We start from the raw sequence: 26,514 nt of genomic DNA, 5'->3' as shown, positions 1-26,514 counted from the left end.
AATGTATGTTCCTATGTCACCATCACAGTTAAGATATAGAACTTCCCTGTCAATTAAAAGAACCCCTCGTGCCTCTTCTCAGTCAGTCCCCACCCCAAGCCCCAGCCCCACGGACCCCCTGACTTGCTTTCTATCACTTGATTAGATTAATCATTCCTAGAATTTCTTAGATGTGAAATTATTTATGCGTGGTTAAAAGTGTGGTCCTGTACCCATCACCGTCACGTGCACAAATTAGAAGCATCACGGGGAATGCAGTGCTGAGCACCCAGGCTCCTTATAAAAGTAAGACCTGTCCGTGTTGAAAATGAAAAGTTACGGGTGGATGCAGAGGAGCGGGCTGTTGGGATGGCCTGGCATTTCCATTGGGCATCCGCCTATTGTGCAGAGTTTTTGGTTTGGGGTACATGGGACTGGGTAGGGTAACGTCTTCCCGTAGCCCGGTGTCCAAGGAGCACGGTGATTAGAGGCCCCGGCATCTGCAGGGCCCTGGGCACCACCGGGTAGGAGGTGGGGAGGACCCAGGGCCGGTGCCGTGGGGGTAACAGAGCCTTGTCTCCGTGTGTGTCTCTGCAGGTCAGAGGACTCCTTCAAACAGTACTTCAGTGAGATGCCGTGGCTCGCCGTCCCCTACACCGACGAGGCCCGGCGGTCGCGCCTGAACCGTCTGTACGGAATCCAAGGTAGGCGTCCCCGACTCCGGCCCCTTGGAATCCCGCTCACCCAGGCTCACCACCTCTTTCGCTGTTCTTCTAGAGGGAAAAGAACATCTTTATTTCCATGAATGTTCACATTCTTTACCATCTTAAAAATATGTGGTAGACTTTATGGTATGTAAATTATACCTCATTAAAGCCATTAAAAAAAAAAAAAATAAGAGCTTGTGCAGGTGAGACAGCTCCTTCTTACCACCCGGCCTAGTGGGTTCTGACGTGGCTGGGCTACCGAGCACACGCCCCCAAGTGACTTGGCCAGAACCCTAGCCCAAGGGTTTTACCGTCAAACAGACTTGATTCCATTCACTCAGGCTCTTTGGGCCTTGGTTTCCTCATCTGCAAATTGCAGATGATAAATCTGCCACAGAGTTGCCGAGAGCATTAATAGGATAACGTGGATTCCGTACTCACAGTTCCTTTCTTGAGATGAGTGTCAGGATGACCCCAGGCCAGTGGTACTGAGCAGAGGGTTGAATTGCCACTTGGTGGGGATAAGTAAAACTTGATGTCTCTCCATTCACTTATTCATTCATTCAGCAAGTATTTGCTGACCTTGTAACCACCTTTAGCAGTTTTGTGAAGCCGACCATTTCTGTGCCAGCCCTTGACCACCCTAGCATCATTTTCTCTTCCTTCTTTGTTTTCCTTTCGGGGGATGTTTTCACCTATTTTTGTTGGTTTGTACCGTTCACTTTTTAAGCTGCCTCAGATCCTTTTTGGAAAAAAGGTGGAGTAGATTTTAATGCATAGGATTCTGTTTCTTGGGCTCCAGCTAACCACTATACTGTATACTGAACTTGGTGGGAAATAGGAAACCAGAAAGGTGTCCCAGTGCTGCCCTTGAGTGGACAAGATGAAATTTACACTGTGAAATAACTAAAGAGCAGAGTAGGATGACGTCTTTTAAAGAACTAAAAGGTATTGGTCAAACAAGTACCATTTGGTATGAGGACTTAGAAGACTGGACTTGTCCCAGAGAGGAGAGCCAGCTGCTGGGCCTTATGCAGCCGCCCTGCTCAGTCAGGCGCTCTCTCCACATGGAGGTGGCTTCTTTCCAAGCAAAAGTCCTCCGTGGAGCACAGTTTTCTCCTCTCTAAGGAAGGGGATTGCCCTTTCTTGGGTATAGAGGCCAGCCAGATGCAGGTCATACTCTTGGTGGTCAGTGCTAAGGCCTTGGGGTCACCCGAAAGCAGTAACTTACCAAAGGATGGTCTACATTATGCATAGCCAGTATGGTGGTGGTGGTGGTGGGGGTGTTCTCTACCCTCCCTGTGTTCTATGAGATGCTTCTAAGGCTCTTGGTAGCAGAGTGGATACAAAACAGCAGTCTCTTAAGGAGAGCTCATAAGCTCTGCAAGATTCCACACAAGTTTTGGACACACTCCCAAGGCTTAAGGAGGAGTCTGCTCCCAGGCTCATCGCTGGCTCCCTTGGGTGCTCTGGACTCTGGGCTAAGCCTAGGCTGTGTTAACCAGTGGTCTTCACAGGGCCTCCTGAGTTCACTGAGGCCCTGGCATTTGGCTCCATCCTCTTCTTTTGTCTTGGGGAGTTGCCGGATTGGCCTCTCTCCTCCCAGCACTTGCTGCAGACTGGGAGATTTGTAGCCCTATATGCTGTTGAAAAATGCCTTTCTAAGCAGAAGGGTTTAGATCAACTTGGCAAAAGGCAAATCCCATTAGCCACTGTCTCATGCTGGCTGTCAGAGAGCACCGTGTTCTTTGCAGGGAGGCTCAGAGCCCCTTCTCTCCTGGGTTAGGGGCCCTCGCTGGTATGGTTCCTCTCCCCTCCCCCACCCCACCCTTTGGATCCCCAAAACGGTCCTGGAATGGACAGTGGCCCCATCACCAGGAGGGCCTAGGAGGCAGTGGTGTGAGGGCTGATCGCTTTCCTGGGATCTGTTTCCTGGAATGGACAGTGGCCCCATCACTAGGAGGGCCTAGGAGGCAGTGGTATGAGGGCTGATCGCTCTCCTGGAATCTGTTTCTCTGTGGCCCTCTGGTTCCTTATCCTCACATCCCGGCTTTTCCTTCTCCTTTTCCCGTTACCCTGCCTTCCTCATTCACTTCCCGCCGTTCAACTGTCTCTTTTCCCTCTTTTGCCCTCTTCCCTGCCCCTTTCAAAAAATGCACTTGAGGCAGAGTCTGTTTTCTATACGAACATTTGGTGATTGTTTCTCAATCAGTGGAGGGCGAGGGGCCAATGCTGGTGTTTTCCGTAGGCAGATTTTTAAGGCAAATTTAAAGGGCTGGTGCAGGCTGTGTGGAGCTGGCCCCGTGGGCCTGGGGGCTCCTCGGGACCTTCAGGGCAGCCTCAGTGCAGTCTTCTGCTCCCCTTGTTTCATTTTGAGAACATAAAAAAAGAGAAAAATAGGAAAGGACAAAGAATAATGTAACAAACACCATGCGGCCACCGCCTAGAATTTGACACTTTTGCTTCAGGTATTTAAAGTAGAAACAAATGTGTGCATTAAGTACAGACAAAGCCAGGGCTCCTTTGGCTCCTCTGCGGGGTGGGGCGGGGGGTGATGACACCACCAGCCATTGAGTGTGTATCTTACTGCTCTATTTTCATATGTTTACTGCGTTTATAGGAATCCATGAATAATATATAGTCATGCTGGCTGTGTTTTTAGAAGCAAGCTGAAGTGCTGACGTGCCATAATGTCGTTCTACAACGTGCTTTTCTCTCTAAATACGACGTTTGTGAGGTTTGTCCATGTTAATATTTAGATCTGGTCCCTTTCTTTTCAGTGCCATGAAGGGCTTCGTTGTACCAGTCTGTTTCTCTGGTCCGCTGTTGGTGGACACTTGTTTGCTTCTGGTTTTTCTGTACTACGAGAATGTGGCCATTTTAAATATCTTCTTTATGTCTCCTGATGCAGGCACGCGGGCCTGCTGGCCAGGTTCAAGGGCACCTAGACTCATCCCTTTGACCTCCCTTGGTTTTCTCTGAGCATCACCATCCAAACCCACTGCCACCTTCCTTTCCTTAGCTCTCCCTGCAAGGGCAAGGTCTGAGGGAGACAGAAAGGGGAGAAGAGGGATGTGATGACATGGCCAAGGCGTGGTTTGTATCTGTCACCCCACCCCTACTGCCCCGCGGATCTCGTTTGATTTTTATTCTATGTGAATGCATCTACCGTGACACCGTTTAAGAAAACTCAACTACGTATCTCTCACTCACATTCCTGCCTTCCTAACACAACTGTTTTCACTTTTCTGAGTCTTTTCTGGTCTCTGCCTGCAGGCATGTTTCTGCATCGTTGTAAGTGTACACGTAGCACTGCGCATTCTGTGTTTTACGTTTAACCATGCGCTACAGACGTTTCCCATCTTGCTAGTCTTCATCATGACCGTTTGTTTCTGTGACCACGGATGACGCTGCCCTGCCCCGGGCCCGGACCTACTCTTCCTGTCCTGGGGTCTGCTTTTGATCTCTGTTCTCTTCCCTACCCCCGGCAGTCTTTGCCATCACACTGCCACCGAGGAACAGAGAAAGAAAGTTGGGTTACAGCCCCTGCCCAGCTCCTGTCTGCACCCTGCCCCAGGGCGCTGGACAGCTTGAGTGTCTCCTCACCCACCCCCCACCCCCTCCTTCAAAATGTCCTCCTTCCTTGGCAGTAGAAAAGCAACCAGACTCAACTGTGAGACAGTCTTGGCACATGTGGCTTTGGCACTGTTTTAAATACTCATAAGTTGGCTCCTCTCAGGAGGAAACAGTTTGCAGTCAGCTTCTTGGGCCTTGTTCTTTCTTCTCTAGGTTTGATTTTTTTAAAAATTTTTTTGGGGGGGTTAGTTAGGTTTTTTTTATTATTATTATTATTATTATTATTATTATTATTATTATTATTATTATTATTATTATTTTAATGGAGGCACTGGAGATCAAACCCATGACCTCATGCATGCTAAGCATGTGCTTACCACCGAGCTATACCCTCCCCACTTCTCTGGGCTTTGAGGGAGATGGGGAAGGGGGTTCTGAGGCACTGCTGTGGTCTGCCCAAGCTCCCCAGGGCAGGGGCTTGCGGCTGAAGCCCTCTCTAGGAGCGCAGAGGATGTGTCTTATGCCCAGAGGTTAAGCTGGGGACCATGTAAGTAGAAGAATACCAACCCCACATGTGGCAGACATCACCCTGTCCCCGGACCCTCCTGCAGTGTCGGTGGGGTCTCCATGCCCTGTTTCCTTAGCTCACTCTCTCCAGCCAGTGTGGAGGTTTCTGTTTATCTCCCTAGAGCCAGGCCCCAGTCTTCTATACCCTCTTAAAAGCCAAATAATCAACTTTGGGATGACAAAAATAATAATAATAATGAAGTTATTTACAATAAGAGCTCCTGTTGATGGATTACCTACGTACACCAGATTCTCTGCTAAAGAGCATTTAGACTTGTCATCTTGTTTATTCTACCCAACACCCAAAGAAGATAGGAAACTATCACTACCCCATGTGACTGTGGACGAGGCCCTGAGAAGTAGTGACTTGCCTAGATCTTCCTTAGAATTCTCCCTGTACGTCTTCCCCTACCATCCTCACCATCCCTGCCATCCCAGCCGGGAAACGCCAAGTTCAAGGGAAGCAGAGATGAACTGCTCCTTTTTCATTCCCTTCAGAGCAGCCCCTTGCTGGTGTGGAAGTTATTTTGTACAAAGGCATCGATTAGAAATGTTCCATTCCCTTCAAGTTTCCTATTGGAGGCTCTGCCCTATTTTTTCCTTAGAAGTCTCTGCTTTGGGGAACCTGCTTCAAGGGAGCAGGGCACAGGGAATGCATGATGGGGGAGAAAAGGGGAGAGGTGATTGTATCTCAGCCTCCTTCCCCGCAGCCTCAGAGAATAGGGAGCGGGTGGTACAGGACGTTGAGATGCAGGGCTCCCTGCCTGGCTTCTCCCTGGGGACGAGAGCCCCCAACCTAGGGGCTGTGAGAGCGCCTGCCAGTGGTTGGCCTTGTAGAAAGAGCAGCATCTTTTCCAACAGGCAGACCAGGGCTCCTGTCCCACTTACTGGCCGGACGAGCTTGGGTGGGTAACTCGACCATCCATAGAAGGAGGATAATCATACTTCCCGGGGTGAGTGGGGTCCCAGGCGCCATGCGGAGCACAGAGCAGATCTCTCTCCCTCTGGTTCATCCCTGGAGGGACTCCACACCTAGGGCTCCATGGGCAAGCTGACCCGAGTTCGGGTGATGGGAAGGCAGCCTGGCCCAGTGCTTGTCGATTCTCTTCACCTGTCTTGTGTGCCAGAAATGGGCTTCTCTGGATTGCAGTCTGACTGGTTATTGTACCAAATCACCGGTCACATGTGCCTGGTCATCTTGGGCTCCCAGACATGGTTTCGGTGCTCAAAGCACCAAAAACAAGGGGGACTTCGCTTCTGCGTAGCCATGGGGAAGGTGGGGAGACCTGGGGCCCAGGGGAGCTGTTCCTCAGTGGAATCAACCAGGGACTCCGCCACGGCCAGCAGGGGGCTCCGTGTCCCTGCCCTGCTGTCCTGGACCCCACCCGCAGGGACCGGAGAGAGGCCGCAGCTGTGGTAACAAAGAAGGCCCCTGTGAGCAGCCACTTGATGAAACTGCGGCACCAGACCAGGAAGTGGGCTTCTCTGCCCTCCATGCCTGCTTGTCCTGCAGACCGACTCCGCGTCCCACATCTGGGCTACAAGCAGGCCTGCTACTATGACTAATCATGGCGGCGGGCTTGCCCTGGTTTAACACAACGCTCAAAATCGCCCAGTTTCAGAAACTGATTAAAAAGCTTGGTCAAAACATCTTTGAGATTGGGTTATGGCACCGGGGAGGCATTCGTCTGCAGCTGGCTGGCCTGTCCAGGCTCCGGCTTCCTTCAGGCTGCTGACTCAAGCCCAGCCCAATCCAGGATGGGGACCCACTGGATGGGAGCCCCAGGCCTCTGGGGGTTAACGTGCAGCTGTGAAGATGGGTCTGGAAATGCTCCGAGTCTCTTGGGCTCAAACACCCGACTTGAGGCCTGGACAGCTCTGGGCACATTCTGAACGCCCGAACAGTGTGGGCTGCGGCTGCGTGCATTTGTGTGTGACGTGTACTGTGGGGGGGCAGTCCCCAGAGCCCGCTTCTCTCTGGCCCTGTACCCTACCACTCCAGGCCACTTCTTCTCATAGATGTGAACAGAATGGACTCATTTTTCCTTTTGAAGGTAGGCCCACCACAGCACGCCCGATGCCCTAGCCACCACACAGGTTACAAACCTCCAGGGCTGTATTTCTGGTACCTCAGCATCCCCCCCAACAGAGAAGTAAAATGTCAGTGGAGCAAATTACTAACTGAACACTGTGGAATCTATAAATATTAAATTGCTCTGGCTTTCACTGGCACATATAAAATTAAAGCTCAGGTCAGGTCCAGAGGGGAGGTGGCTGTTTAGTGCAAGGGGGGGGGGGAACCAGCTGCCAGTGGAGAGACAGGTGTCCCTGGAGTGCAGGGCTGAGGCGGCCTCTGTGGGCTGCAGTTGGCTGGGGGGTAGCAGCGGGGAGTGGGGTGCAAAGAGCAGGGAGGTGGAAAACCCCAGTGCAACGGTAGCCCCGGATGGGGGTCTCCTCTGATTTTCCACTGGAGGCTTTATGGCTGGAGGGGGGGCTATGCCTGGTGGGGAGCTTTGTGTTGCATGTTACCCCAACCCAGGGCTCTAACGTGAGGGTGGCAGCACTGCCATCAGTGTGTTCCCTTAGGGACTGCCCCCCTCAGAGAGGGTGCTGGAACCTCCCCAGGCAGCAGGGCTGGCGATGGGGGGGGGGGGGGGGCGGCGGCTCACTGGCGGCCAGCTATCCTCTTCCTGTTCTCCTGCAGCAGCCCCTGCCCCAGGCCCCTCGCTCCACAGGCCCCCTGCACCTACACATGCTGGGCCCCCCTGCTTGTTGATCTGTACTGGTCTGTGCACTATAGTGAGTACACTGCGGGAGAGTGTGTGTTCATGCCACCTTGCTAAGTTTAGACTCCCTGCAGGTGGGGGATCTCTTCAGAATTTCTCAACTGCTTCTGTGTGCTGAGACCCTGTGCTGAGTTCTTAAATGGACAGCCCCGTTGATCTTTACCTAGTGGGTGAGGTAGACCTGCAGTGCACTCACCACGTGGCCCTGGAGATACTGGGGCGCAGAGAGGTCAGGTTCCATGGAGAAGTGACCTGTGGACCCAAGGGGGTTCCGTGGCTCTTCAAGAGCCTGAGCCTGGATTCCATCCCAGGGCTCTCCGACTGGAACTGTGTTTCTGTGGGGGCTGTCCCATGGGCTGTGGGTGGGCCCTGGCCAAGCTCGCTCTGTCTCTTGCAGGCATCCCCACCCTCATAGTGCTGGACCCGCAGGGTGAGGTGATCACGCGGCAGGGGCGGGTGGAGGTGCTGAACGATGAGGACTGCAGAGGCTTCCCATGGCACCCCAAGCCCGTGCTGGAGCTCTCCGACTCCAACGCTGTGCAGCTCAACGAGGGCCCCTGCCTCGTCCTTTTTGTAGGTATGAAGCTCAGTGGGAGCCCCAGGGTGGGACAGGGAGGGCAGAGCTCCGGGGTGGGGGGAGGGGCTGGGATCTGTCCCTGCAGCTTCTTTCTGTCGCCAGCCGTGCAGAGCCAGGGCCTTTGTCTGGCCTGGCAGCCCAGCCGTGCCTTTGACCCCGGTGATTTATTCATGGTTCTCCCCCCACCACCCCGTGGGAGGTGTTCTGGAAGCTGCTGCTGTGCTTTCCCTCCTGGCTGCTCTGGCTGCCAGCTGGGAAGGAGAGGTCAGGCTGGGAGGGGGCCCTTGGCCCCCTGATGAACAGACCCATTGTTGGAGGCTGGGCCGCAGCACAGCAGCTGCGGGGGGCTGGGCCTCCTTAGGCCAGGGCGCACCCCCAGCTGCTGCTCCTGCTCACCTGTGCTCTGATGAGCAGCCCCAGTGTGGCCTCTCCGGGGCCATGTCCCTCAGTCTCCCCCTCTCTCCCACTCCAGCACCCACTCAGGCAGGAGGACAGAGGAACATCCACTCCAGGATCCTTGCAGACGCACGGGGTGGCCCTTAAGATTCCTTCTGCAAATGGAGCGGCTGCTGCCCAAGGGCCATCTCACCCTCTGCCTTGGGACTTGTTGCTCAGTTCTGACTCAGAATATATCTGGGTCCCAGGATCATGGGTCATGGCTGAGCTGCCACTGTAGGCACCTCACTGCGCACAGCTTCCGACCCCCATCCTCTGCAGGTTTGGTTTGAGGGCCCCCAGGAGGGGTGCCAGTGTGCAGACTCGAGGGAATTCTTAGGCAGACTGACTTGCAGGCTGGCCCTGTGCTTGGAGGACAGAGGCCGCTGGGGAGTGATGGCCTTGGGGAATCATTCACCTTAGGGCTTTCCTGCCTGCTGCAGGCTTGCACGCCCACATCCTGGGACCCTGGGAAACAGTTCTGAACTGAGGGACAATTGGGAGCCTCACTGGCCATCTGCAGATGTGGAAACCGAGTCTCAGAGAGGCGAAGCGAGTTCCTAGTATCGCCGAGTAATTAGATGTGGATTTAGAGTGTATAATGCTCAGCCTGCGCACTGGGCCTCCTGGACGGTGCGGTGTTTCTGGGTGGTGGTCCTTTGCAGGCACCTGCTCTCCCCTCCCCTGCTTTGCACTTGCTCTTGGTTACAGGTTCAGCAGGGGTGAGCTGCTCCCATGCTGCTGTCTCACTGGAGGCAAAAGCTGCTCAAAGTGGGCTCTGGGAGCCCAGTCTGGGGTTCTCCCCTGCAGTCAGCCTGTCCCCTCCCAAGCAAGTCACATTGCCAGCTATGAAGCTGGCTTTCCAGTGCCCTGGTGCTTCCCAACTGCCACCAAAGCTGCTGACCGAACCACAGTCCTCACCCACCACTACCACCACCAGTTCTGGTGTTTCCATCAGGAAGTCAGAGATCTGAGGTCACGGCATCTCATTCTGTGACTGAGAGAAAAACTGTGGGCCCTCAGGTTGTTCCTGGCTTAGGGGAAGCCCAGCCTCCAAGGTGGGTTTGTGAAAAGGTCAGTGAGAAAAGTTGTGTTTGCCTGGGCATTAGTGCTACTCGGCGAAGTGAGTGTGTTTCCCTGGGGGCTTGGTGCAGGACAGCCCTGTGTGGGAGAGCAGCAAGCAAGCTGCCCTGTGCATGCAGACACACCCTTGTACTTCCAGGAGGCCAGGCCGCTGTCCAGGAGGAGGCCTTTTTTCCATTCAGGGGCTGCCCAGGTGGACGTGTTGGACCCTGGACCCAGGCTCCCTCAGGGGGCACCACTCTGTCTGAGTGACAAGCCAGTGCCGTTCTGTGTTGTTCTCTCCCCCATCACAGATTCTGAGGATGACGGGGAGTCTGAGGCGGCCAAGCAGCTGATCCAGCCAATAGCTGAGAAGATCATTGCCAAGTACAAAGCCAAAGAGGAGGAGGCGCCGCTCCTGTTCTTTGTGGCGGGGGAGGTGAGTGCCACAGGGGTCTGGCCCTGGGGCTGGCCCAGCTGGCCGACTTTTAGAACACAAGTGATGTGGCCCTTGGGGATGTTTGAAAGGGCCAGGGGTCTGGGGTGACGGTGCTTCTAGGAGAGCCCACAGACAAACGTAGCATGAAAAGGTACATGTGTCGTCAGTCATGGAAAACCAATTCCACACCCTGCTGCCTCCTTCTTCCCATCTCTGGCTCAGCGGCCTCGGAGCAGCAGGATGCCCTCCCAGGACAGAGTCCCTGTCTTGCAGCCAGGCTGCTGGGAGCCCCAAAGATCATGGTCAATACTTACTTCCTCTCAGCTGGGTCCAAACCAGGCTCTTGATGCTTTATAAATGTCTGCTTGGTCAGTATCCCTACATTGGCCTGCAGAGTGGGCTCTTCCCCTTCCAGGATCCCAGTCAGGGGGCCACCACCCAGACCTGCAGGTACCCAGCCATCCCAGGGAGAGTGCCGAGGTTGCTAGCATCCCTGTCTCTTCCACCCGAGGCCTGTCCTCCCAGGGCCTCTGGCAGAGCAGAACACTTTCCACGGGGCACATAGCCGGGCCCCTTAGCTGGCCTGCCTCCCCCGCAGGTGCCTGCCCTTACTGCAGGTGTGGGAGCCCCGGTCCCGCAGCGTGTCCCGCAGTGGTGGGGGACGGAATCTAGCGCCACTCCGCCTCAGCCCCCAGCCCCTGAGCCCCACTCCATGCATGCTCCACCACCTCCCCCAGCCCTGCCTAAGCCAGTTATTGACAGATACACTTTTTGAAGCCCCCTGCCCTCCTTTCTCCCATCTATACCTCTAGTTGGTCAGAGCCCCATGCCCATTTCATGCTGTGTTTGGATCCCAGGGGACGCAGAGGCGGCCAGACACCCTGAACCACCCATTCATCACCTCAATAGCCACTGCTGCTCGGCGGGCCCCTCGAAGGCAGCTGAAGTCGCCCTGCTCAGCTGTGGGGTGAAAGGAACAAAGCAGGTTCACAGGGCCCTGCCTTGGGGGCAAGCCCACCCCACACAAAGCACGAATGAAAGCGGCTCTGAATGTATTAAACTCTTAACTCCTTCCAAATGGCTGGGAGAGAAAAGATGAGTGCAAAGGAGAAAGGGCTGAGCTGGGGCAGAAGTTGGGCTGGAGGGCTCCAGGGGCCACTTTAGAAATGAGGCCGGCAGGTTTCCTCCAGCCAGGCCCCGCGCCACGTGCCTCACCTGCACTACCCACGTACTCACCTCTCGGCGGGAATGGCATCATTACGTTTCACAGGTGGGGAAAGTGAGGCTCGGAGAGGGTCAGACTGCTCCGAGTCTGGCCGGCTGGGCTGTGCGTGCTGGCCGGCTCTCACCCCTCGCAGAGGCCCATGTGAGCCATTACTGAATCCATTTTATAGGATTTAGGAGACCTGGGCTCTGAGAAATTTCTTGCCAAAGGCCCACATTAAGTGGGTGGCAGAGAGAGGAGTGAACGTGAGATCAGTAGTGACCCCAGAAGTGGTGCTCTCACCCTCCCTGTCCAGGTGGTCCCGCAGGTGGGCCAGCCCGGCCTGGAGCACAGGATGCCTGGACCAGGAAGTCGGACAGAGGACCAGGGTCATCCACTGCTCCAGTCCCCACCCACCTTCCCATGCTCCTCACCTGGGCTCCTGGACTTGGCAGCTCTCTTGGTCCAGTTCTCTGACCTCAGAAGCAAGGAAGCCTGGAAGGGGGTTGGGTGCTGGAAGGTCAGGTACCAACTGAGTGCCTCTGAGCCCCAGACTCCAGCCCCTCACACTCCTCCCAGGGCTAAGGGGTCCCTCCTTTGTCTTGATTGTGTCCTCTCTGGCAGGCAGAAGTCGTCCCTTCTGAAGCCTTAACAGACAATAAAATTCATCTCCCTGGGTTTGGTCAGAGGGAGAGAGAAGGGGAGGCAGAGCAGCGCCGGGCTTGGCCTGGGCCTCCTAATGGGAATTTGATGTCTGGTATGTGTCCAGGTGTCTCCCTTGTTTATCATGAAGGTTGTTTATGGAGGGCCTGCACTGGGTGAACAGTGCCAGGGATGCTGAATCACCCAGCCGCCTAGCTGGGGAGTGTGTGCTGTTTTATAGGGTGGGGCAAGAAGGACAATCACTAATAATCTTTCCTGAAGACTTGCCCTTGTAGGAAGAAATGGTTTTTGTCTCAGAAACTGGTGAGCCTCCTGCTCACCAGCGCCGAAGGCCAGGAATACCCCCCAAGCCCTCTTTCTGTCGGGCTCCTCAAGGCCTTTTCATCCAGTGAGAGTTTTGCACGTTTTATAGCGAGACAGCCTGGGGCTGGGTATATAGGGTCCGTTTTCTGTTCTCAGCAGCATGAAAGGTAACCTCAAATGGTTGCTCCCTCACAAATCTTTCTCCTTGTCTTTGGATTTGTGTCTGCCTCTATGCTTAATAAAGCTACATCTGACACAAGGGACGTTCATCAGAACGGTCACTGGGAATGTGGGATAAATAGTGACCCGTGTAAGCCTGCAGTACTTTAGGAGCCCAGACTCAAAAACTGGCTGTGCAGGTCCAGCCCCCCAACCCCCGAAGCTATGGAGGTGGGGGCAGTGGGCTGTTTCTGTTTAAAACCTTGCAAAATTAAAGTCCAGACTGGCCTCCGGCAATCCACAGGGGAGCTGCAGATAATTGAGAGTTGACTGCAAAAGTAAGTAATCAAAGGCCATCACGTTTTCACAAAAAGTTGCTTTCATGTTAATAAAGAAAGATGACTTGCCTGGGGTTTCGAGTGATGCAGAGAGAGAATTTTGTGAACCAGCCTCCCCCCTCCCCAAGGCAGGACAGGGTCCCCAGCTCCCCTTCTGAGTGCCCATCTTTTCGGGAGGGTGGCCCGCTTCCCCAGGATGATGGAGTGGTTGCATTCCGTGCCATCTAGGGCATCTGAGGAACCCTTTCTAGAAAACTGACTGGTTTTCTCTCCCTCTGGTGACTTCCAGGATGACATGACCGACTCCCTGCGAGATTACACCAACCTGCCCGAGGCTGCCCCTTTGCTCACCATTCTGGACATGTCAGCCCGGGCCAAGTACGTGATGGACGTGGAGGAGATCACCCCCGCCATTGTGGAGGCCTTTGTGAATGACTTCCTAGCAGAAAAGCTCAAACCAGAGCCCATCTAGTGGGGCTCTGGCTTCCCAGGACATTATTTAAAACTCAGTCTCCTCCTCCCCCTCCCCCCCTTCCCTCCACCCTTGGACTTTTCCAGCGTGTCCCAAATCACACAACCCAAGTGTCCAACCTCTCTGTGGTGCCTTGTTTTCTGCATTAACTCCTCAGCTAGCACCCTGGGTGCGCATCCTCTCAGCAACAGAAGAACCCACCGTGCCTGGAGATTCTGCTGGGGATTCATGGGGCTGGCACACCCGGCCAGAGCAGGGGCTGGAGTGCACTCTCAGCTGCGGGCTCTTGGGGAGCTGTGTGTTGGGAGCCCTCTGCCGAGCGGGCACCACGGGACAGAGCACCGGAGCTCTGGCTCTGCCTCAGGTGGCAGCACACACGCACAGAGCCCGAGATGGCTCAGACACACGTAGGTGCAGGTGGAGCAGAGAGGAGCTGCGGCAGCCCCAGCTTTGAGCTGCTGGTGAGAACATCCCTTCCTCAGTGACTTGGTCTGAGAGAGAAAGCCAGCTTGTCAGTTGGTTCTTGGGCAGGGGGTCTCCAGCTCTCAAAGGAAGCTTGTGTTCATTTCTGGTGAGAACTAAGAGTAGCTACAGTAATGATCCATGTAGTAATTGCTTACTTGGATGGGGCACCTAGCATGTGATAAGAAAGAGCTGCTTATTTCTTCCTTCTAGCTCTTTCTTCCTTAATCTTGACCTTCTCCCAGTTTCTGCCTCCAGATGAACAGCCCCTACTATCTTGGAATTTCGTTAATAAATTCTTCCCCGTGGACATCTTCCCAAGAAGATACAGTGGCCCTGCGTTCCGAGGGGAGCACCACTCACCAGCGCAGGCTTGACTCAGCCCTACTCTGGGCCCGGGCCATGGGAGCTCTGCCGAGGTGCCTGTGCCCACCCGTGGTCACCCCTGCGTTCCCTCTTCTTTTCAAAGCAGAACTAAAGAGAGACAAGAGATTACCGGAAGCCTAGCTTTTCCTAAGAACCTGAGAAAGAGCTGTGCCCTAAGGTAGGAGTAAAGGCAGAGGAAATGTCAGCTAAAACTAGGCCCTGGACCCACCCTGCAAGGCCTGGCTTGGCTCCTTGCTTAGGCTGAACTGACCTCAAAAGGAAAATAACAGTTGTGCCCTTAGGATTTGAGATGGAGGGCTTCACCTAGGGATTCACAGGGTTTCAGCCTATCTCAGCCAGGTGTCAGGGTCTTTAAAACAATCTCAGGCCTTGCCCTTGGCTCCACTCAAAGTATCCTGCCAACCAAGACCATTGATTTGGAAAACCCAGCCCCCAGATTAGCTGTTGACACGGTCGCTCCTTGCCGAACTGGATTGCTGATCTGTAGTTCAGAGGTACAAAATTAGTTGATAATTAGACTGTTACTTGATGTCACCAGCCTGAAATGCAATCACCTAGTGAGAAATAAAACAGGCATCTCTGGACGTTATCAACCACTTGGCCTTTCCTGTTCTTAATAACAAAAATCTCTTTTTCTTGGGGTGCTGTGCTCTACTGGGTGGGCAGTAGGGAGTGAGGCATACAAGATCCTCTTGACTTTCATCAGATACTTGGTAGCTATGTTTCAGAATGTTCAAGAACGGAGCCCTGATGTGATCATCTGTCGAATCCTCCAGAAGCCGGGATGCTCCTTTGGATTAGGGTGCCAGAGGCAGATCCCCGCTGCAGCTCTGGCTGCCATCTCTCCGGGTTTGACTGGCCCTTGCCGGGGGTGGATTCTCAGGTTACAGACATCCTTGTGGACACACGTGCTCATTCCTCCCCTTCGAAGGAACGCACACTCGGAATCCTGAGGAGGCAGTTGGAGAAACGCAGGGAGCCCTGCACAGGTCTCCCAGTGAGGAACGGGAGTAGCTGGAGACTCCGACCTTGCTCTGTCCTCGGGCAGGGGGCTGCCCCCGGAGCACTGCCATTGTCTCCCTGGGCTGGGGCTGGGGCTGGGGAAGGGGTGGGGACAGGGTGAGGTCAGCCTCACTTGGAAGATAAGCAGGGTTTCTTGTCTGTACCCTGTATCATGATGGCCGTGGAGGAAAGGTGGTCTGTTAGCAGCTACGTATCTTCGGGATCAAAAGGAACAGCATCCAGTGAGGAGTCCCCATAAGTCACTGCAGCAGAAAATTAGGTCATTAGTGATCTTTCTGTGGCCCACAGAGGGCTGCTTGAACTACTTGCCACTAATGTCAACTGGACCCTTGACACCAGAATTCCCCCTTTAGAGAGTGTGGAGGTTAGCTGAGATCAACAGCAAGGTTTAATGAAAAGGTGCTTTCGATTTATATAGTGGGGGTCTGGGGAGGAAACACTGGGGGAGTGGAGAACTCCGTCTCAATAGCGTGGGAGATCCTAAAGGTTATTGATGCAGACGAAGTGGGTGGCTTCTTAATTCCCACTAAGCAGCTCCAAAATACCTTAAAATTCTTGTCGCTAATTGGAAGCAGGTTAAAACACCAGCTGTGACATATTCAAGGGCTTCCGCCAGAGCAAGGGAAACCATGCCCTGCAGGATGAGGCAGGATGGTGGCTGTAAAAATGCCACCCTGGGGTTCCAGACTTGTGTTCACCGCAGTGACTTCCAGGTCCAGCTCTATACCCACTTTCACAACAGAGATGAGAGTCTTTACCTGTCCCCAACCATAAAGATCTGCTGAAGGAAAAGGGTACGTATTTGGGGCTGGCATATTCAGTGGGCAGCTGTAAAGGCCAGACGGCAACTAAGAACCAGCTTCTCTTCCTGCTCCCCTCACCCCAAGTGTGTCCTGGGAACCAGCGGCTCTCACTTATCCCAGTGCAGGGAGCCGGGACTGCTTTTTTGGCATCAGCCAAGCTTTAAGTGGTAATTTTCAGCCAGACTGTGTTTTTTCCTGTTGTCTAATTAAGGACACTAAGAAGCTGTTCTCTCCTCCTGCTGCCTTGTTTCAGGGCAGCAAACTGAATTCTGCAGGGACAGAGATACAGAATATGGTCCAGGAACAGATCAGCTGGACCCAAAAGGGCCCTCCTAGTGAGAAAACTACATGTGGAGAGGTGCTGAGGCTTGGAATGGCAGTGTCCTGGGAGGGGCCTGAGCGAGCACCCACTCCAGCCCCTGCAGTCCGCAGGCGCGGCGGCTGGCCAGGCCATAGTTCTGTTTGCTGTCCTCTCCCCCGGCAGGCCTAGGCTTGCCAGGTGGGGCCAGGACCTGAACACCGAGGTGGTGAACAGTGTACGCTGTGGGAGGCTCAGTAGTGCCCCCTGCAGCTTCCTCTGGATGCTGCTCTGAACCAAGCACAGGCCCCTGGAGTTCAGGATCTTCCACTCACCCGGAAGTGGCTGTGTTGAAGTGAGCACATCCCCTCCTTGCTGATACCAACCAGGACAAGAGCACACACTGCTTTCCTCCAGGCAGGCTGCTCAAGGGAAAATTCTTTGGGGACAAATGGCTATTGTCTATTAATTACTGATTATTCTTTATTAGCAAACGGTGCATGTGTGAAGGGAGAGATTTTCCAGGAAACAAGAGGCTTCTATGTAGGAAAATCTTATATTGGGTCTACTTTATGGCTGGGATTTCTTCTGCAGGGGGAAATCTGACATCAGGATGTTGTAGGTACGCCTTAAGTGTGAACGCAGAGAAGTTACTATGCTTCATTTTTTGGCCTGGATGTATCTCACCCTCGTGGTCTTCTGCAGTACTTCCCAAGTCAGTAAACGTTACTAGATCTGGGTAGGACTTAAGGGACTGTTGGGTTTCTAATCAATATTGTGCCATCTCTTGAACGCCTCCGTCCCCAGGCCTGTAGAGAGCAGTGTGCAGCCCGAGGGGGGCAGCCAGCCTCAAGTCTGAATTGCTGGGCACTCGGGCCTCACACAGACAAGTCACCCACACAGGCTAGCAGTGGGATACAGGAGGCATGACTAGGACCCAGGCCCCACAAAACAAATCTCCTTTGACATCAGAGGAAATGAGGTCCCCAACCAATCAAGCCACTGCCGGCTTGCAGTCAGGATGCACCCTGACCATCAGAGAAGCAAAGGAGGCCGGGAGGCCAGACCCTGCTGCAGCCACATCTCTCCCCACGCTGTTCCCTCCTTGCGTTTGCAGGAAGGAGCAGTGTTGTTGGTGGTCCTCTCCAGCGATGAGGCCTCAGTTGATAAAAGCTGCTCCTTCCTACAAAACAAATGTAGTAAGAACGGAACTGATACGATCCGTAATGTATTCAGATTTTCAGCTGCACGTGGCCTCTGAGCACAGGCCTGGCTTCCTGATGCTTTCAGCGCTTGCAGCTGCTCTAGTGTAACTTGGCAGCCCAGTTCAGAGACTGTCAGTCACCCACAGACAGCAGCACACCAGCTCACCCATTCATCTGGCTTCTAGCTTCTCTGCACACTCACGGATGAAGACAGAGGAAATAAGATCTTGGAGCGTAAAGGTGTCTACCTGAGTGTTTCCTTTACAACACATTTTTCAGGTGAGCCAGTCGGGTCTGCTCCCTCGGTAGGTGGAGGTAGCTTGGCCAAGAGGGGCCCAGGTGCACGGCACACCCAGGGTTTCCAGCACCAGGCAGGGAACCTGGGGTGAGGTGCTGTTCCTGGGGTCTTCACATGGTGGAACCACAAAAGTGGAGATTAAAGCAGCTCAGCTTTTGGTGACATCTGGTGTTGCTGGAAAACCCTGGGGCAAGTGGTAGGAGGTCCCAGGTGAAGCTGGTAGAAATCAGTCCCCAGAGGCCTGTTTATCCTCTGGGCCTTAATGACTGATTCTAACCATGAGCAAGCAGCTGTGGCTGGGGGAGGGAAGAGGACTTTTCAGCTTGCCCTGCCCCGAAACACCAAGCCAAGGGTGAGGCACTGGGTCCCCAGTAAGTTCCTGGTGGCTGGGGGCATTAGCTTTTGTCCAGAGCTGCTTTCCCAGAGGCTCCTTTCAAAGAGAAAGATGTGCTAGTTTTTTGTTAGTTTTTAACTTTCCATTTATTTCTATCCATTTCCTCTAGTTTTTGGTCTAATGTTCTGTCAGATTCTGCCGAGAATGAATGAAAATCTGGATGGGTCTCCAACTTCAGCACCTCTGAGCACAAACAACTTGCAGAATGCCCACAGTGGTGGAGGGGGACTTTGAACTCCATCCTCTCTTTTACTTCCAGGAAAAATCCCCGACCCCTCCCCTCATGGTTGGGAGTGGTTTTGAGGCGTGGCTGCCCCCTTGTGGCATAAATCATCATGACAGCTTTGTGCGACACAAAGGCAAGGGGCAGCTTGGCCAGCCTTCTGAAGGCTTCTTTTTCAGCCAAGCAATGTGTTTTACTTGTCACCTACTGTTCAGTTTTTACTCCTGTTTCATTTGTGGTGACATAAATGTTGGCCTCAAAATTGAGAATTCGAGATGGTGAATTTCCAACACTGGATAAACAAGTTCACCATTTGCTTCCCTGTAATCATTTTAAAGAAAGGGAAATTTGCCCTCCCCTCTGCTAAATTACATAAAAAGAACTCACAAGGCGTGATATACAAGTCACTGACTATAAAATGAATGGGATGTAAACTTCTCACACCAGGAGATAAACTAGGTGTAGAAAGACTTGCTGGATGTGCTCTTTTGCAGTGCTTTTATTTCTATTTTGTGACAAAATCAGTAGGAACAATAACCAGGGGACAAAAGCTGCAGGAGACTGGTTTCATGCTGAAAAGGCATGAAACTCATTTTAGTGATGTCTGTTTCTTTAGCGCTTTCCCAAGGTGTTGGGAGACTGGATGGCAGTACAAACGTGGTACAGTGCTCTGGGCTGCCCCCAGATTTCGCCTGCTGGTGTGACGGGCATTATGGCTGTGAAGCTGGCAGACGAAGTCCCAGCCTTTGTGGGCTCAGCAGTTATGAAGGCTGAGAGCTCTTCTATTTTCTAGAAGCTGAGGGGAATGGAGGGTCTCAAGAACATTCTGGGGGCCACTGTCATCATCAACATTGGTGTGGGGCCCTGGGCAGGCCCCAACCAGAGCAGGGCACCCAAGCAGCTTCTGCTGGTCAGCCCAAGAGCCTGGCCAACCAGAGAGACTGTCCCTGCAAAAACCCCTCCCGTCAAACATAGCAAAGCAAACCCACTGGGGCACCATTTGGGACACACATCAAGCTTGACCTTTTCGTTTTACCAGGGAGCTGGTAGGGGTGCACGGTTTCTCTCGAGCATGGGACTCCCATGCTCACTGGGACTCACTGGGACTCCCTGGAATGAGCAGCTGAAGGGCTCCCAAGGAATCCCAACCAGTACAGGAGCCCCTGTGTGGAAGAGATGTGGTGAAACCACACTCCTGGGGTCTCTCAACTCCAACCATACTGTCTTTGGTTGCAAAAGCACTGCCTGAAGTAAGTCCCACATTCTGGTCCCACCTACCCCCTTCCCACAGTGACTTACAAACACAGTGATTACCAACGTGCCTTTCCTCATGTCCGCAATTACATCCTAGCTGGTACCCAGTAAGGATCCAGCTTGCCCTGGTCCCCTGGGGGCTCCAGCAGGGTCTTGCTGCAGAACTGTGGGCCCAAGGGCCCCAAGCTCTGATCCTCAGAACCTCAGCCTCCCTCCCCTCATAGGAGGCTCTCTTCACAAAACATCCAGGAACACTGGCCTTTCCTTAAGCAGTTCTGTTCATGCAGGACGGGAGATTAATGTAAATAAGTCAATCATTACATTTAACCAAAAGTGTTCTGTAAAGAAGGACTAACAGCAGGAAGCTAGTAAAAAGAGTATGGCTTTGCTGACAGATGCTGGGTTAAGCTAAAGATTAAAAAACTTTCCTCTTTTTCTGGACCAAGAGTCCACAAAAAATTATCTGCCAAGATGCTAAGAAGGCATAATACCACCTGATGAATTAAGCTGTTTCCACCAACTGTTCACCAGAAATGGGGAAAAAAAGTGTCAAACATAAACAGTGTTTAAATCAAAACCTACACGAACAGAAGTTAACACAGCCAAGCCAAAAGAACAGCCAGCTATTGAAGGCCATCGCCCTTAGCTTCCTGGGCCATTAATCTCTCAGCAGTGTCCTCATCATTAGGCCAAAGATGAAAAGATATGCACTGTGACCACTGACCACACTGAAACAAAACCTTTTTTAATGTAATCTGCTGGTCTACACTTCACAGGAGTTTATTTTCCATTGACCAACCATCAGAGGAGCTGGTGATGGAGCCTGGCCTACAGCCAGTGCTCCACGACTGCGAAGCACCCCCAGCCGGTGGAGAGAGCGGTCCTCCCTGGCCAAGATGACGCTTTCAGGAACTTTCTGGGCACAAAAATGCTCCTTGGTGGACAATTTTTAAAAACACATACATAGAGAGCCCTGAGGATCATTACTTACACTCTCTCTCACCCACACACAGATACACACACACACACGTTAGTTGGAAGAGCTCAGGAAGAATTTTAACCTTTCTTATTTTTGAGGATAAGCAGAACTTCATGGAAATTCCTATTTTTCCAGTAACCACAGAGACAGCCTCAAACCGAGGATTGACTGTCATCCCCCCTCAGTGGTAACTCCTGTCCCTGCTCAAGTGTTCCGCCCTTACCCGCAGTTGTCGTTTCCCTTCAAAGAGCAGGATGCTTGCAGCCATGGCGGAGTTGAGGCTGTCCACACCAGGTACGATGGGGATCAGCAGGCGCCCGCCCCTGGTGCTCTCGGCCAACTGCAGGGACTCCAGGCTCAAGCCATGGGTCTCCCCACCTACTACCACCGCTGCTGGTGCCTCTGTCCAATCCGAGTCATAACTCTGGACCTCAAGTTCGGGGAGCCAGCCTTCACAGGCTCCATCTTCTAGATCCTCTTCCTCTTCCTCATACTTGTGAAACTTTAGGAGTCGTCGGTCACATATCCAGCCATGGTCACTAGCCTTATTAGACATCTGGGCCTGGGCCTGCGCATAAAGGCCGCAGTTGTCAGCCACGAAGACCCGGGTATTGGTGGGCAGGTAGTTGGGCACTGCTTCCCAGTCCAGATTGTTGATGATGGGCACCTGGAAATGTGCGCCCATCCCGGCCCGCAGCACTTTGGGCTCCCAGGGATCCACACAACCTAGAAAATAGAAGACAAGATCCAGTTAAGATTACAAACCTTCCCAGACAAGGGGACTCTGAAGTCAATCAGATTAATTCTGGATCAAGAGATAAAGCAAAAAATTTCCTACTGTGGCGTTCTTGATGGCTGGGACTTCTGCTTCCCCAGCTACAGGAGTGTCCAGCAAAGGGACTGGTGGGTTATCTCCTGCTAGTGCTGAAACATTTTATTCATCCATTCAACCTATACCATAAGTATGTGCCAGACAGTACAGGAGATGCAAAGTGCATTAAAGTCCCCAACCTGAAGGAGCTCATGACATAATGGACAATGGCGTTTGGATGACATTTAAACAGATGACTATCATATTAGTAATAACCAATGTAAAAGAAGTATGAACAGGGTAACAGAAACCTGGGCACGAAGCAGAGTTATCAGGAAAAACAACCCAGAGACCATGGCACTGAGCTGGATCTTGAAGAACAGGAGGACCTTGTGAGAAAGACCAGAGCAGAGGACAAAGTTACAGACGGGGGAAGAGTGCCATCGTCCCAAAACCAAGGTAATCAGGCCAATTAATGGGTAGGGTTGAGGTGGGAGGTGATATGGGAGGCAGGAAAGGGCCAATTTAAAGGCGGCGGGGTGTGCCAGGCTGAGGAGCTTAGGATTTTAACCAGAAAACAACATAATGCCATTGAAGGATTTTAAGCAAAGTAGTGACAAATCTGGTTTATATTTTAAAAAGACCCATTTGGCTTCGATGTTGAATCTGGATTGCAGCAGGGAAGACACTAGAGATGGGGAAATTAGATGGAAGGCAATTACAATAATCCAGGGAGAACCAAGGCAACAGCAACAGCCTTATCATTCACACGCCTCCACTTCCACCGCAAGAGGCAGGCTTCCCTATAGCCATGTGCTAAGCCCAGCCGCTTCTATGCATCGGCAGTCCTGGGGCCTTTCCCAGGACACACACTGGGAGACAGCAGGACCAGGTACCGCGTACCCACTTTCCTCCCTGACTTGTTAGCACAAGTGCCCTTGTTAGAAATTATTTTAAGAATTAATCTGTCAAACATCAGGACAGGTTAAGTAGGCAAACCAAGTTTCAAAAGGAAAATAAAACGCGGAGCGTGTACAATGGCCACATGGATCCTCGAGCATGGCTTTCCCCATGACTGCAGGGAACCAGGGATGAGAGGCAAGGAGGGCAAAGGAGGGACCCAAACTCATGAGGGGCACTATCTAATCTGACCTCTCCACCCAGTGGGGAGTAAGAGACAAGATGAGACTTCCTCCTCGTCCTCAATACTGGGCACCACCCCAAGTGTTTCCTACTCCTTCCCTTCCTCTTACACAGCAGCCACCAGCACCAACGTGGAAACCACACTGCTTGGATTATAGGGGTACATTTCCCAAACCACACCTGCTCTTAGAAGTCTCAACAATGAGTCAGGTAAGTGGGGTACCGATGATGGAACCCCAGCATCTTTGCTCTCATGCCAGTGGAGAGATGTGCTCTGACAAGGTATGACGGGGAAGAAGAGTTGAGCAATTTAGGCAAGTCTCAGCCATGGGTACCACTACTGAGTCACAGTGAACGGTAGCTTGACTGTTTCTGATGAATGACCCTTTCCCGCCCATCCTCCCCCCAATTTGTAAGAGGCCTTTTAGACATGTCCCAACTGTTAGGCAAGTCTGTTTGATACCAAGCCTACTAATTCCCATTTCTGACGAGAGGAGATGACCAAGTGTTAAAACCAACATCTATTTCTCCTCTGATTAATTTTAAGTTCTTTATTTAATAACCTAGCAGGTGTCAAAATAATTTTAAAACAACCAACATCTACTGAGTGTGCTTCGCACAGTGCTGAGTACTTTACATGCATCATCTCACTTAATCCTCAAAACAACCCTTCTGTGAAGCCCACTTTACAGATGAGGAAACTGACACTCAGAGTACTGCTCACTTACATGTGAGGGACAAGGGACAGATCCAATATTCAAACCCATGCACATCAGCCCACAGAGCCAGCTTGCTCACCGATGGCCACCTGCTCCACCCAGTAACAAGCGTTCTTACCTTTGGTGAGTAATACTTTGCTGCAGCCTGCCCCAGCAGCAGATCTCAGAATTGTCCCCAGGTTCCCAGGGTCACGGAGATTGTCACAGATCAATAATAAGGGCAGTGTGTGACGAAGCTGAGTCTCTGGGTATGTCATCTTAACATGGTCAGGTTTGGCAAAAATCCCTAAGGAAACACAAAAGGTTATTCAGTTGTTTGATGTGAGCATGAGGAATAATCTTTTTATTTACTTATGATTCTTCCTATATTCTTAATTGCATAATACATGAATACATTCCGATTGAAAATGGTTATGGGGGGAGAGGAAGGCACTGAATTTTTTTCAGTCTTGGAGTGTATCCTTTCAGAACTTGTTCCTTGCATCCACCTACATATATGTATATCTATTCATATATAAGTGCTTTTTCTTTTACATAAAGAAATCATACTCTCCACATTATTCTGTAATCTACTTATTTAACTCCATAACATCAGATGTCTTGGAGAATTTACCATGTCAATAAGAAGCTACCTTATTCTTGTAACTGCTGCATGCTATTTTGTAACAAGAATATCACATTTATTTAGCTCTTCTCCAACTGACATTTAATTTTCAATTTTTCCCTATTGTGAACAACGCTGCAATGAACATCACTGTATGAGTCTGTGCATATGTCCAAATATTTCCCTAGGAAAAATGCCTGTAAGTGAAATGGACAAATGGTGTGTGTGCTCCTAATGTTAACAGATACCGCCAAACTGCCCTCCCCACAGGCTATTCCAGCTTATTCACAGTGAGAATAAATACCTCTACCTAACCTGGTGGGAGGGTATAGCTCAGTGGTAGAGTATGTGCCTAGCATGTACATGGTCCTGGGTTCAATCGCCAGTACTTCCATTAAAATAAATAAATAAATAAACCTAATTACCTACTCCCCCCACCAAAATAAAATAAATAAATAACTTCTACCTAACCCAACAGTGGAGGCAATGGAATGTTATCAGGCATCTGTGTACTGTAAAAGACCTGGCACTTAAGAGTCACAGATAGCCACAAGACCAGTGGGACAGAGGACCTCAGAAGTCCTTTAACTTCTGGTTGAAGGGCTGTGGTATGAGAACTCCACTTCTAGAGGACCCATTTACATTACTGGATTTCAGAGATGTGCCTAATGTCTGAGAGGTAGTACTAGATCTTATCTATTTCTCCTTTTACCCCCTCCTCAAATCTGAAATAAAACAGGGTAAGGAGAATCTAAATAATATAGCTTTTTTGGGGGGAAGGTTGTAATTATGTTTATTTATTTTAATGGAAGTACTGGGGATTGAAACCAGGACTTCGTGCATGCTAAGCACATGCTCTACCACTGAACTACACCCTCCCCAACATGTTTTTAAAAGCCATGAAATGATGAAAGCAGTCATAATAATGAAGGGGGTTACGGAAGTCCAGAAGGGGCTAGCCACTGTTGACACACATGCCCAAAATGGCAAGCATGGTAAAAATGAGTGACACTTTCACTGCAGCATGGAGTAGGGATTAGGGAGGTATAGTTAACAAGAGTGAGTGGAGAATTTTAGTAGTCCAAGTCCCCACCCAAGGGGAGAGTTCTGAGAGCAGAAGCACAGATCCCTGTGATATGCTGGGTTATAGAAACAAGAGATGGTCTCCAAAATTTCCTCTCCCAACAAACAGCTGCACAGTGAGCTCACTACAGGGAATACATGCACAACTTATTTGACAGGCCCTGGCTTAAACATTAGAATCTTGAAGATAACTCCTCTATATTTAGGAAAAAAAAACTTTCTAAGTGCATACAAACATCACAGTCTATTAGAATCTTGAGTTGGATTTCACCAAATGAAAACAAGGTTTCCTGTTCAATGAGCTAAACAGAGCAATAAATTGTAGCTTACTGCTCAGACCTGCTTCTAGAATAAGGGGGTCAGTGATATATAGGTATCAGCCACACTGGCAGAAGTTTTGTGGAAATGGAGGGTATTTTGGTAAACATTTTCTTAATCTTTAATTGGACATTAAAGATTGAAGAAGTGACCTCAAAAATTCCTAAAGACTATAAAAAACCACAAACAAATGATGAAGAAAAACTGTCTTCAGTTTCCACTGAAATACAAGATGCATAAATTTTTCTGGGTGTTTTAAGAAAAAGTTAGGCAGTAATGTTTGAATTTGGTTTAAATAAAATTTGTTGCCCTGAGACAAGTATGAAAAAATAATCCTAGGTCTCTACTTCTAGAGACAAACTGTATAATAACCACTAACCCATTATTCCTTGTGGTGTCACTAGGTCGGACCAATCCTTGATATCCTCAAATTTCACCTTAATGAGGCCAACACCTTTCAGCTTCTCAATGGGCAGCTCCTTTATGTAGTCCAGACGGCTAAAGAAGAAAACTTTGGGCACAGCACCAGCCTTGAGAGCGTCTGCGATCAGCCTACGACCTTCCAGCAGAATCTTCCCTTGCTTTTCCCGAAATGGCCTGGACTTAACTATTGTCATCACACTGCTGTGGGTGGAAATAAAAAGACAGTTAATTACCAACATCCTCGTTACGGAGACACACCTAATTCTAACAGACTGGAGGAGCTTGACAGAGAAAGAAACAAACGAATTTGAAAAAAGACACTTATTCTGCCTTCCGTGCATCATAAAATCCAGCGAATTGTACTGGAAGTCTTCCAATGGGAGGAGAGGTCAAGATCCTGCTGTGAGGTGGGAAGAGAAATAGGAATACTCGGTAAGTCTCAGAAACACATCACCTCAGCCTTTTGTCTCCAGGGAAAGCCTTATCATAGCGAAGCCCGGACTCTTCCCAGGTGCTTGGTGTCTGAGATGGGGGGACCTGAAACGGCTGCTTCAGCCGCTGCTCGCGGGGACTGGCCTCCGCCGCCGCCTTCCGGGGCTGCTTCCCGGGACTGGGCTTCCGTTCCACCACCTGACCGGATGGAAACACCACTTTCACGGGGCTTCGCCGCAGCGCCCGGACCCAGCGCCGCGCGTCAAGGTCCCAAGTCTGGACCACTGGCAGCACAGGTCGCGTTGCCCAGCCCACGCGATTCAACAGCGCCGCCATGTTCCCCCGCGAGGGGTCCTGCGTCAAGAAAGCGCGCCGGCGGCGGCCAATG

General features: G+C 51.5%; 2 protein-coding genes across 4 annotated transcripts in view; one reads left to right on the top strand and one right to left on the bottom strand.

Annotated features, from left to right (window-relative positions):
* Nucleotides 1-14,709, top strand: part of NXN (nucleoredoxin) — a 127,082-nt gene extending 112,373 nt beyond the window's left edge. The window contains exons 5-8 of the mRNA XM_031469717.2: nt 577-683; nt 8,013-8,192; nt 10,004-10,128; nt 13,085-14,709. Of these exons, the coding sequence (XP_031325577.2) occupies nt 577-683; nt 8,013-8,192; nt 10,004-10,128; nt 13,085-13,267 (595 nt within the window). The 3' untranslated portion in view covers nt 13,268-14,709. The remainder of the gene's footprint in view (nt 1-576; nt 684-8,012; nt 8,193-10,003; nt 10,129-13,084) is intronic.
* MRM3 (mitochondrial rRNA methyltransferase 3) lies at nt 14,706-26,498 on the bottom strand. Of its 3 annotated transcripts, none has more exons than XM_031468493.2 (5): nt 26,149-26,497; nt 25,651-25,895; nt 23,385-23,552; nt 20,817-21,319; nt 14,706-15,381 (listed from the first exon to the last, which is right to left on the bottom strand). In XM_031468493.2, the coding sequence occupies exons 1-5, from the start codon at nt 26,460-26,462 to the stop codon at nt 15,379-15,381; spliced, it is 1,233 nt and encodes a 410-aa protein (XP_031324353.1). In that variant the 5' UTR covers nt 26,463-26,497; the 3' UTR covers nt 14,706-15,378. The 3 variants fall into 3 exon arrangements, with proteins under 3 accessions (XP_031324353.1, XP_031324352.1, XP_010977225.1); XM_031468492.2 differs by lacking the exon at nt 14,706-15,381 and adding an exon at nt 16,371-17,423 and having other exon boundaries at nt 26,149-26,498; XM_010978923.3 differs by lacking the exon at nt 14,706-15,381 and having other exon boundaries at nt 20,335-21,319.
* Nucleotides 26,499-26,514: the final 16 nt, after the last annotated feature.

The sequence above is a fragment of the Camelus dromedarius genome, chromosome 16, assembly GCF_036321535.1.
Source record: "Camelus dromedarius isolate mCamDro1 chromosome 16, mCamDro1.pat, whole genome shotgun sequence".
In the NCBI taxonomy this organism is placed as follows: Eukaryota; Metazoa; Chordata; class Mammalia; order Artiodactyla; family Camelidae; genus Camelus; species Camelus dromedarius.
The sequence above is the reverse complement of the archived record's forward strand: the minus strand, read 5'-3'. Positions and strand labels throughout refer to the sequence as shown.

Excerpts from the sequence above, each read along its gene's own strand:
- MRM3 (XM_010978923.3), bottom strand. The coding sequence starts at position 26,462 with ATGGCGGCGCTGTTGAATCGCGTGGGCTGGGCAACGCGACCTGTGCTG. Across the intron at positions 23,553-25,650 it reads GACACCACAAGGAATAATGG|GGATTTTTGCCAAACCTGAC; the intron begins GTTAGTGGTTAT and ends GTGTTTCCTTAG. Across the intron at positions 21,320-23,384 it reads CAAAGTATTACTCACCAAAG|GTTGTGTGGATCCCTGGGAG; the intron begins GTAAGAACGCTT and ends TCTATTTTCTAG.